This window comes from Crocodylus siamensis, chromosome 7 (assembly GCF_052110815.1).
Source record: "Crocodylus siamensis isolate JL-2025a chromosome 7, ASM5211081v1, whole genome shotgun sequence".
Taxonomy (NCBI): Eukaryota; Metazoa; Chordata; order Crocodylia; family Crocodylidae; genus Crocodylus; species Crocodylus siamensis.
The window spans coordinates 45,476,456-45,488,689 of record NC_143401.1 but is presented as its reverse complement, the minus strand read 5'-3'; the positions used below and the strand labels follow the sequence as shown (position 1 = coordinate 45,488,689).

At 40.7% G+C, this 12,234-nt stretch overlaps 1 protein-coding gene across 7 annotated transcripts in view; it reads right to left on the bottom strand.

The window, feature by feature from the left end:
- LOC149859745 (uncharacterized) overlaps positions 1 to 12,234 on the bottom strand; it is a 44,838-nt gene that overhangs the window by 25,795 nt on the left and 6,809 nt on the right. For 3 of the 7 annotated variants that reach the window (XM_090058434.1, XM_090058433.1, XM_090058435.1), the window contains exons 4-5: positions 10,777 to 10,960; positions 1,208 to 1,337 (exon numbers count right to left, since the gene is read on the bottom strand). In XM_090058434.1, coding sequence (XP_089914560.1) covers positions 1,318 to 1,337; positions 10,777 to 10,960 — 204 coding nt within the window. In that variant the 3' untranslated portion in view covers positions 1,208 to 1,317. Of the gene's footprint in view, positions 1 to 181; positions 1,338 to 10,776; positions 10,961 to 12,234 lie in introns of those variants that run through there. The other 4 variants (XR_016443645.1, XM_090058437.1, XR_016443646.1 and 1 more) reach the window with 4 other exon arrangements.

The window sequence follows — 12,234 nt, the reverse complement described above, 5'->3', positions numbered from 1 at the left end:
GCTATGCTGGGGGAAGCACAAATTCAGCTTTTCCAAGGGTTATAATGAAGTGAACAGACTTCCTTTTGCAGAATAGGAGATATAACTGAGCCCTATATTTGCTTTTCTATTAATGTTTAGTTAGTAGCATTATAAAGTGACCTGTTATTGATTTTCTTTCTGTGGTTAATCTCCTTTTATTAATAAAAAGACCTGCCTCTGTCAGAACATCAGTGTGAGGTAGTATGCGTGATAGCAGTTTTATGAAGTTATATATTATCTGTCACTTTCGAAATTAAGTTACAATTGATAATACGATTATTTATTTCCTGGATTTATTTTAGTGGTGATCCTAACTTTCTCCTGCCACATCTTAAGGAAATATGTTTTTTTTCTTTTATTGGGAGGATTGGACTTTAACACCACTAGATTTTTAACTGCAATATATTGATTTATGTTTTTAGCACAGGATTCTTGGAAAGTCCTTGAAAAGACTATGCAAATACTACCTGGTCTATTATAGAAACTCACGGTGATCCAATTATTTTCTAGGTTAATTGTTTTTTATTAATTGTAATTAAACAACATAAATTATCACATCTTAAATGGTTCAGACTTTTCCTATCCCTGCTTTCCAGATAGTTTCTCTGGACTCAGGTGAGTATAATGTCCCATATAGAAAGAAATCAGAATCAACAATCCAACAAGAGACAACAATAATAATAGGCTGTAAATGTGTACACTGTTCTCTTAGGGATACACATCTCAAAGAATAAAAGTCTTTACGAAGACTGTTGGCCTCTGGATATCAAAAATCTTCTCTTTTTTTCTTTTTTTCGTTTTTTTAATCGGTAGATTTGATATAATTCTTTGATTTTTTTGCTTAATATAAAACTTCAAAGAAAGATTTTACTTGTATATACCAGTCTCCTATGTTTTCCTGTGTTTCTCGAGGGGGAAGCGGGGGCGGTATTCCTTCTTTTGTATCTTGCTTATTTTGAGTCCTCAAACCAGTCAGTCTTTGCTAGTAGAAACTTCTTAATCTGTCATCCAATAGCTGTTCGACTCCCTGTCATTCCAACCGTCACAACTCTTCGCCGCTTCCCTGCTCTCTGACACGTCACTCTCATCTGGATGTCTCCTTGTTCCTGCCCCTCTCTCTGGCCATCTTAGCTTTATAGAGCAGTAAGTCTGGAAGTGTGGCTCCTGGTAAGATCTCTTTTTCTTTTGCCAGCTTCTGCTCACTCCTGGTTAGTATCAGATTCATCTTCTCTTCTTCACACAATCAGCTTCAGTTTCTGGTGTAACGTATTTATATACCTTTTGTAAAGATTTGAATTATTTGCCTGCTGAATCACCTAATGTTGTAATTTAAAAAATTCTTAGTTATTAGAAGATTTTTCATAGGACAAATAGAAGTTGATATGTATCACCCCTTTAACTCTTCTAGTAATTATGAAAAATGAGTGGAGAAACGTGCTAATAGATGCAAGAGAAGACATATCAGGAAAAGCAGTTGCCAGCTAATACCAGGAGCGTAACTAAGGGGGTGGGTGCCCAGGTACTCGGAAAAGGTGCTAGAATGGAGGTAGAGGACTTGAGTGGAGTGGGATCAGGAAAGTGCTTCAAGGGGAGGTTTCCACCAACAGCCAAGTTAAGCTTTCCCTGGTTCTGCAACCACTGCTGAATTAAAGGCTTTGCATTGTCTCTCAGCAGATCAATCTGTAGCAGCTTTAACCTGGCTCTTGGGAATGACATTTCCTCTCACAGCAGCTTCCTGACCCTGGTCCACTCCACTCAGCTGGAGCCTCAGTCTCCATTTTCTTTCTCTGAGAGCACAAACCCGTAAGGTATGAGTCTGCTGTCCAGTGCACAAACTCTACCATTATGCTTCTGGCTAACAGGACAGATGTTTGTTCCACAACCCATTGTCAGCTGCTGTTTTGTTCTGCATTCAGCACCTACTTTCTGTTCCCTCATTGTGTAAGTTTTTTTGTGTTCCTCACAAAAGACAGTGCATTTCACCCCATCTCACCCATTTTGAAGGGATTTACACCACCTTTTAGATCACCATTGAGTTTGGCTTGAAGATTTTAACTGAAAAAGCAAATTTAGTGTTATGTAACACTTTGTGATTGTATCATTAGAGTTACATAAAATATTGATTCAACTGAAATGTGCAGCATCTGGAGGGGAAAATAGCAATAAGCCACATTAGTGTTTCTGTGATACAGGGCTTGAATTAGGAAAGAAAACAGAGTTTAAATGGCCTACTCTCATTCACTCTTCCTTTCACGTTTCCACATTTTACATACTCTTCATTCAGCCTTATAAGTAAAAGCTGAAGGAAGATACTTATAAGTACTTGCCTAAACTGCCTGCATGGTCCATTGTGGTGGCAGGGAATGCTATAAAGTTGCGGGGTTTTGTTTCTTGTTTTTCTTCTTTTTTCCTTCCTGGTTCACAGATTTTGTTTAATGCGCATATAAAAATGAGGCGCTGCTTATAGTAACATTCATCAGCAGTTTTTCAATTGAGTCCCAATATAATGTAGCCTTCAAACTCTATTTTAGAAACCATGCTCCAGGTCTTATACAATTTGCTTCTTTGCACTGTGATGGTGCTTTACTTGAAATTGAAAGGAAAGTGTTGTTATTTTGGTACTAGCTGCTGATTATACAACAAGCTGTCCTTGTCTTTGAAAAAAGACTGATGATTTGAAACAGGAGACTACTACTGCATAAACCTGGGCTTCTGCTAGCCCCCTAGCACCAGCCTATGTAGCATTTGTAGCATTTGGTTAAACTTTTTTCTTAGTATAGTTGATTTGAGCAAATGAATGTAATAATTTGATTCCTGTCCTTTAAAAGGTAGCTGCTTGACTATATTCTATGATGCTTCCAACTTGACACAAGTGAATGAGCTTTGTATGCCATGGGCATGAGAAAGATATGGGCAAGGGGTGAGTGAACAGTGAATGGGAGTTTGCATGAGAAAGGGAGAGAGGATGTAATTGTTTATGTAAACAATAAGGCGCTAGAGGTATAAACCACCAGCCAGCAACTAACTAACAAACGGCTGAAGAATCCCTTTGAAATTTGAGGGTACAAAGGAGATAACTAAAGCAGAAATGTTGCCATGTGGGCAACTAGAAAACTTCAAGACTGAGACCCATTTTTTACAACTGTAGTGACCTCGATGTGAGATAAGGAAAAGAGAGATATGGAGAAGCTGCTAGAAACACAGACTAAGCATGGAAAAACCCCAAGAAGTAAAACAGAGACTGAAAACCATATATAAAAAAAATGATGCCAAGTTGCGTAAGAAATCTTCTGTCTTCCTTCTGGAGTACAGGCATGCCTGCTTCTCACCTCACTCCAGCTCACCGGCATCATCAGCTACAACATCTAAGCTATTCAGTGAACATGGGGTCGGCCACCCCATGTTAACATTGAGCAACTATTGCTGGTAACTATATCTGGTGTCTGTCTGTATGCATAGAATGGTTGTTTTATGTGTGTGTAAAATTTGTGATGATGGGCATGGTATTTTCTTTGTGTTTGTATGGATGGCGTGTTAGAACCTCTATGTCTAACTCATGTAATCAATAAACATGGAATTCTGCCTTATCCCCCTTTATAAAGTCTCACTCGTGATTTGAGCAATTGGCAATTTGTGTAACATTTTTGGTGGAGAATGCATGTGGGGGTGAATAAGGGTCTATGTTGTGGCTATGTTATTAATCATTTGTGTGTTATCTGTATAGTAAGTCTTGTCTGTATATGTGTTTGTCTGTCTATCTGAAGGTGTGCCCACTGCCCAGTGGTAGAAGTGCTGGGGCATAGTGGTCTTGGGTTAGACTGACTACTTAGAAAAATAGAGGAATACTTGGATATTTGGACAAGTTGTTTAACTTGTAAAGCTCACCTTGTGGGTTGTGGATAATTAAAAAGCTCACTTTGTAGATTGTGGACTACCAGGGTAGTCTGGACTGCCTATGAGAGAGGGGTCCATTGCTTTTGGGGGGGTTTTTTTGGACTTGGTTATCTTGGAAATAGGACTTTTGGCATAGATTTACAGACTAATATACTGAATTTGAGTACTAACAGACAGTAAGTAATTTTAAGTAGTAAGAAAAGTACAGGAAACAGTCATTAAGATGTTCAAAAGAAAGACAGGAAAGGTAAAGGCAGACATAAAAGATGTCAACATTTCACTGCTTATGTATCTGCAAGATGTGAGTCTGTTAAAACAAGTGCTGCAGCAGTTATTCGGTCCATGGACCGAGCAAGCAGTATCTGATGCACATACTATTGCAGATTTGGAGGATAAATTTAAGAACTATATGCAGATATAAGATGTACTACCTAACTCCACAAAGAAAGAAGCTGCTGCTATATGGCTTGTATGGGAGGCTGCTAAAAGTCTGTTCCTCCATTTGGCTAACTGCCAGGAGGCACTAAAGCAGAGAGATACACAGCTCTCACATACTATGCATGAATTGGATACTCTAAAAATAGCAGCAGGGAGCACACACTCAGAGTTACAAATCCTTCAGGAGGCTTTCAGACAAACTGCATTAGAAAATAAAAGACTTGGGGCAGCAACTAAAGAAAAAGCAAAATTAGAGCAAAAGGTTCAGTTCCTACAAGAGATTATAAAGAAATTAACACTAGAACAGAGACAAGCACCAGCAAATCATGCTCGATGCGAATCTGTGATTAAGAACCTAAAACATAACCTAGGATTTGCAAACAGGCAGGTTGCTGCTGTCACCGCCGGGGATATTCCAGTGGACGCAGCAGATTTAGAACTAAAGGCATTAAATGGTAATTGGGACACAGAAGCTTAGAAGGACTATCCATCCCCCATAGCTGTCATAAGAGAGGCATTGAACTACTGAAACTAGGGGACCTGCACAAGATTGGGGGAGGAGAGGGGCAAATCACTGGCTCCCAGACTACTATTATCCCCTTAACAGCCAGTGATTTAAAGGCATTAGCCAGAATATTAGGACCCCTATCTAGAGCCACCTTTAATAAATGGATAGTGCAAGCAAGCCAAATGGCTGTTAAAGAAAATCTAACCATGGAAGAAATGCAACCTGTAATGGCAGCATGTGCAAGCCCAGACCTCAAGGGTATTGTCTGGAGAATATGCGGAATGACACAGATTCCCTATGTATTGGCACTGTTCGGACACTTGGGCAGTGCTGTGGGACACCAATATGTACTAACTCAAGAGGCTATCCTAGTACAAGAGCCTGATAAAGATCCAGAAATGTTTTTAACCCACTGGGGAATCATTCAGATAATGGCAGGAGTTGTAGTTCCTCAAGGGTGACATGGAGTTCCAGATGGCATGCAATTCCCCACAGAAAATTTACGAGACTCTGTGGCAGCTACGCAGCCAATGTATGCGAACCGCTTCAGTATTTGAGAAAATGGACACCCCTATACTTCAGGAGAATTGAGGGAGAGACTCCAGCAAATAACATTACATGTAGCCCCTCATAAAGTAACCATCAAGAGGAAAAAAGCCCCAATAATGACAGCAATAGATCGAGTCAAATATTCAAATGAGAGTAGAGGGAGCAGTGCAAGGAAGAGGTAGAGGCAGAGGAAGATGCAGCATGGATGCAAGACCTGCATGTGACAACCGTCGTGCCACTTGGCACATCCTTATGAGCCATGGTGCTGATAGAAAAAATGAGATGGGACGCCCACACTGGATTTAGTTATAAAAGCATTTGAACTATTGCAGGTTGGACCTCAAGAGCAGCAAAGGCACAATGTAATGGGAGTACAAGTAAATCCCACAGCACCTTTATACCTAACCCCATCCCGCTCTATACAATAGAGAGGCCTGCTGGACGAAGAATCGTGCAATTATGTAAGAGCGCAACAGTGGTGATTCATTGGCAAAATCAAATGAGATCCAGGGGGAGACCATACATCCATGTCCAGCAGGAAAATAATGCTCCTACCTTAGCCCTAATAGATACAGAGGCTGCTAAGGTTATAACTACTATGCTGCAATCTTTTCAAGGAAGCAAAGTGCAGGACTACAATGGTTGCTTGTTCCCCTGACTGCAAAGATTTAAAGCCACAGGAAACCTAATTCATACTACCAAAATGCTAGACACAATGATTCTTGGGTTAGATTGGCTATTTGAGACCCAAATGATAATTGACTTTCCCCACAGTATATTACAGAGAGTGGAGTCACTTCCCCTCCAATCCTGCCAGACTGAGACAAAAATGATTATTACAAAAAAGGCACATACGGTAGCAACCATTGCAGTAGAACAAGCCAATAAATGGAGGGAGAAATTCCCAACAGTTTGCACAAAGAACAAAACCTGAGTGTGGTAAAATCAAAGCCTGTGTAAAAATTGTGGGGGAGCATGTCCCACCCCAGAAACAATACCATTATCCAAAAGAGGCAGAAGCACAATTAAATAATTACAGACCTAGATGCACAAGGGTTTATTAGAAAAAACTAACTCCCCATTTAATTCCCCTATATGGCCTGTATTAAAGGCAGATGGAAGCACTTGGAGGCTGATGGTAGTTTACAGAAGAATTAATACAGGTACTGTGCCCATGGCACCGATTGTAGCCAATATGACAGAAGTAATACAAACAGTGCAGGATACATCCAAGTATTTCTCTGTAACAGACTTGGCGAATTGTTTCGTTGCCATACCTCTCCATCCAGATTCACAAGAAAGATTTGCATTCACATTGAAAGTGCCTGTAGCATACAAATACAAAATTAGTGCCTGTAGCATATGAATTGAGAAAGCTGCAGGGGCAGAGTTAAATTTTGATCCCTGTAAACAGGAGTGCTTAGTAGCCATTTGGGCTATTCAGGCATTCGAGCTGTCACTCAAACTGCCCACATAAGTATTCAAAGCACACGTACACCCCTCAAATATGTATTATCAGGACAACTTGTAGGGGAGAAAGTTTCTAGCACCCATATTGCAAACAGACCCTCACTTTAATAAACAAAGGAGTTACTGCTGAGACAGTCTCCAAACCAGATATGCTAACTCATGCCCTAAAGTCACGTTAGAACAAAAGATCGTCTTAATGAAAGCTCCCCTTCTAAAACATTTAGATGTGAGGGGGCAAGAGAACCACATCTGGTTCACTGATGGAAGTTCCATGATGATTAAGGGCAAAAGACGCACCAAATATGCCACCATCAATTTAGGGGAAGAAATTCTTTAAGGACACCTTAATCATGGCTCTGCACAGCATGCAGAGTTATATGCCATTGATCAGGTATTAAAACACAATGAAACAGTGCCTCAGAGTATCTGTAGCTATGCTGATAGTTATTTCTGTGTAAAAGGGATACAGTACCAGATGTATGATTAGAATCAGAACAACTGGAAAGAGGGAGATGGAAAAGATATAGTATACTTGCAGGAGTAAAAATGGATCTATGAGTGGGTTACTAAAAATCCCAGTCTGCTAAAAATTAGGCATGTAAAAGCTCATACAAATGGTATGAACTTAGAAACAACCTGGAACCAACAAGCTGATAATGTAGCTTGGCAACACGAAACCGTGGATATTTCTGTTGTAACTAGAAACCAGGAAAGACATAGCACTAATCTTGATAATTCCATCAATTTTTCCAAGAAAAATACAAAAAGAAGAATTAGTTAATGTTGCACTCATGCATGAGAGCACCCTCAAATGGCTAAAACAAGTAACTGATTGGGAAAGGATGAAAGATGATGTAAAAACTTAGATTTCTAATTGTGTCCAGTGTGCTATGGATAAAGCTCGACCACCCAACCAAGCACTTTTAATGTGCCAGAGATGAATAGGACCTTGGCATCGGTTACAAATAGACTTCATTGATAAACTTCTGAAGAATAAAGAAAGATTTCAATACCTATTTGTCATTATTGATTCATTTTCAGGGTGAGTAGAGGCTTTCCCAACCAAAAATAACAGTGCACGCACAGCCGCCAAAAAACTTTTTAATAAAGTGGTGTGTAGATTTAGAACTCCAGGAATCATTGACTCATAACGGAAGAGACTTTGTAAGAAATGTATTCAAAATGATGCTGCACGCCTTAGGAATCACTCAGAAACTTGGTATTCCTTATCGGCCACAATCTTCAAGACAAGTGGAATGGATGAATTGTACAGTCAAAGAGACTTAAGGAAAGTAGTCAATCAAACTGGTAAAGATTGGCCGAAAAGGCTACCTCTACTTCTGGCAGCAATTCGCAGCAGTGATAGATTGCAAACGGGGATGCAACCTTACCAATTAGTATTTGGACTTCCTATGAGGCTAATGCTAGAGCCTAATTATGATGGGCAAATCACTGGGCCACCTAAAGTGACACAACATCACTACTTTCAATGGCTAAAGCAACTACAAAAAGATAAAAATACATTGCAATATAAAATGGATCAGGCTCTTGAAAAATTGAACCTATAAACACAATCAAAACAAGCACTACAGCTCCCCCTATGGGAGACTGGGGATCAAGTAATGTAGTTAAAATAAGGGAAAAGAACCCATACACTGAAGTCTAAATGGATCAGTCCATACTCCATAGTGGATTGTCTGAGCCCTGTAGCCTACCGCATTGAAAAGGACAAGCATCTTAAATGGGTTCATGTCTCACAGTTAAAACTATTCACTTAAAATGATTTCAAACATTTCTTCTTCCTTTTAGATACATGTTCAACAGACAACCACATGATGACACATGTCAAACAGTAGATGTTTAGATTAAGTTTTGTTATCATTAGCGGTGTGCTTATATGTTTTTGTTATTCCTCCCGAACTTTGCACAAGCACTTTCTAGGTAGCAGGCCTGCTGAACTCGAAAAACTATAACGAGAAAATACCTACATAGAATAGTGAAGTAGTGTGGTGGCTACAGGCTCCCGAAGGGAAGGGGGAAACCCCATGGGCCCAAACCCTGGGAACAGACCCCCGGTGGGGGTGACTTACCCTCCGCCGGACAGCCAGAGCAGGAGCCAAGACCGCAGCCATGGCCGTGTGAGCCGGTGTTACGCCAACTGTTTAATTAGCTGTTCCCTGTATGGGGAACAGCTGGGCCAATCATGGTGGCTTTGCTGTCCGCCGTGGGAACATTGAAAAGCCCCGCTGGAACCACGGCAGAGGTGGCACTGAAGGTGGTGTGCAGCATGCCAGGGCTGCTGAGGCTCCAGCGGGGAAGAGGTGTGGCACAGGCGGTGCGGCTCCCACACTCCACATAGGGCAAACCTTTGAGCCCCCTGTTGGAGGTGGAATGGGTAAAGCATTTCAGCTCCCCATAGCAAACAAGTCAAGGGATGCCCCTGAGCTCCCTAGAGGGAGCAAGGCAGAGGAGGCATTCGAGCCCCCTAAAGGAGGCTGGGGTCAAGGAGGCAGCCCCACAGCTTGCTCCTCCCCAGGGGAATATTTCTTTTGAGGAAAAAAAAGGAGAAAAGGGAAATTAAAGAGACCCAGTTAAGATGGGCCATATTGTGTAGCCAGAGTGGGGAGAGCCATTGATGCCCACACCAACAGGGAACCCCACCCGAGGCAAGGTGCGGGTCACCTTGCGGTGGCCAGAATCACTAGTCGATGAACATCACATCCGGTTCTCGAGTGGACGGGGTGTAGGGGAGGCTGAGCCCCATGGAATATCGCATCCAACAACTGTTAGTATTGCCGTTGTTGGAGGCCCTCCCAGGAAGATCTACACTGAACCCCCTCTCTCCATTAATCATCAAAGCCATGGCAGGTGAGTTGAGGGGCAGGGCTACTCACCTGACAGGCTGTACAACACATAAGGCCCCAGACCTCACAAGTAGACATAAGTACTATTGTCATTCTATGCGTACATATGTTTATTCTATCTATAGTAATTGATTTTATAAGCATTCGGCGAGTAATTAGCAGATCTTTTGTCAACTAATTAAAGAAAATGTTTCTGTCAACTGTGGCAGTGACTTGGTCATGTCTCTTGACAGCAAATAGTGTCTACTTAAAAGAGTCCTTGCTGAGGCATCCTGTGACAGCTAAACTGGCTTTCTGAGAGTTAAACCTGGTTTTCTGCTGCTTATCTATGTATTGCAGAATGCTTATAGCTAGAAAAAAGAGTGTAAAAGGAAGCCTTTGTGGTTAAGCATTTCCTGTATTTTGTTAATGTATTTTGCCATATTTTAAAGCCAGCTTCATTAGCGATAGTGCAGCTAAAATTAATCATATTAGGAAAACACAAAGGTTTATACTGCTATTGGTTAGTCATATAAGGAAAGTTTGTAGTATACAACTATAATTGGCTGCAAACTAACAGTTAGCTCAAAACATCTATAAATTTGATGGCGCATCCAGAAATCAGCTGAAGGAAAGCAGTGTGGTAAAGGAAACTATCATTGTGAAAGAGAAACTGCAGACATAGATTCAGTAAAGCGGTGGTTACTGAGAAGCTCGAAAACTGAATACTGAGGTCCTTCCTGGTACCCTTTGGACAGTGTAGATTGCGGACGGCTGACTTCATTGGATTTCAAGAGGCTTGTCACATACCAGGCATAAAAGGGGACTGCAGATAAGTTGCCGACTCAGAGATTTACTGTCTGTTTCTGTTGTGTTGTTAAGCTTTGCGTAATTATGTGTTTGTTAGATCAATAAACCTTTCTCATTTTTTACCCCGACCACTCTCTCAATTTCGAACTGACCCACTGCAGGCAGCTGGAACAGTCAACCAGCACAAACAATAGCCTGGCAAGTCTTCTAATCCCTGACATACATAGATGTAAAAGAATTTACCTGGTGTGTCAAGTGGTGAAAGAATGCTGAACCAATGTACATTTCTGCTGAAAACACTGTGAATGCCTTCAGAAAGGTGACTGCAGGAGTAGCTGCCAATCATACATATACTCTTGGGTGAAAATTTGATGTACACAAGTGGTAAATGCAATGCCACCCTCCTCGTGGTACACAGCTCCCGATCCTACTCAAAAAGAAGAAAAAGAAAGAACTGTAAAAGCTGGTGATTTCTTAATTGTAACTCTATATTAGTGTAATTGCTCAGGCTTACCCCTTGAATTTTCATATGTGATGGCATTCAAAGTGCATATACTTGTTGTTGGCCAGTAACAGAACAAAAGTTTGTGTTTTTGCTAAATAATCCAACTGCCATAAATATGCCAGAATTGCTCAGATTGCATCCCCACTATGAATGTGTATAAGGCACTCTTATTAATCACCTTAAGTATCAAGCTAAACTGGGCTATTAATAACTTGACCAAAATTAAACCCAAATGTGAACCACACAATTCCCCTTTGTTTAATGCTTGGTTTCAATCAATGTAGAGTTTGAATCCCATTGGCCAGCGGCGTGATCTAGCAGGTGCTATTTTAGAAGGAATAGGAGCAGGAATAGAAATTCTGAATTCTATGGATATCGAAGCATTAAGAAACAAAGCCAGTTCTACTGAAACACTACATTCTAGAATAACTCAAGGTCAAGAACACCAAATAACAGAAATGACACAAACCAATTTGAATACCATTGACTTGCAGTGGCATACCTGGAAGCATCTAAACTGTAACTTTTGGACCCGATATGCCACCATGAGACAATTAGCAGACAGAACAGCCAGAGCAATATGGTGTTCTGAGCAACAACTAACTGCAATTATAATGACTGAAAAGGAAATGGATTGGGTACATGCTAAAAAAAAGTGTCTAATTGTCCCATACCTAACAAAGGAGAAAAATAACTAATTCATGCCGTATGTTTCCCACTGGAACAAACCTCTGACTTTCCAAATATGTGTAAAATCCTTAACCGGTCTAATTAGCATACAAACAATTTGCAAATTATCACACACTCATACCAATACTATATGGTCATTCATTGCTCTGCCTTTTATTCAAGGGCAGCACATTTGAATTCCATGACTAACTGGCAAATATATGAATGACCAGGGTCAAATTCTCGATCACCAAATGTGTAACAAACGGACAACCCACACTGTGGGTATGTTCCACATTACCCTGGCTAGAGAAGCTGTGCTCATTTCAAGGTAAAGGAATAGCCATGTGCAATTGGGATTAATTAAATAACAGTACAACTAAACTGTCTTTTAATGAGAATCACTGTGTGTGTGATAGAATTCGAGCAAATCATTTAGCAAAAAAAAATGTATCCTTTCGCCCAGTCCAACAGTGTATGTATAATGTAACAGTCTTCCAAAGCCCTCGTCTCACATATTACTCACA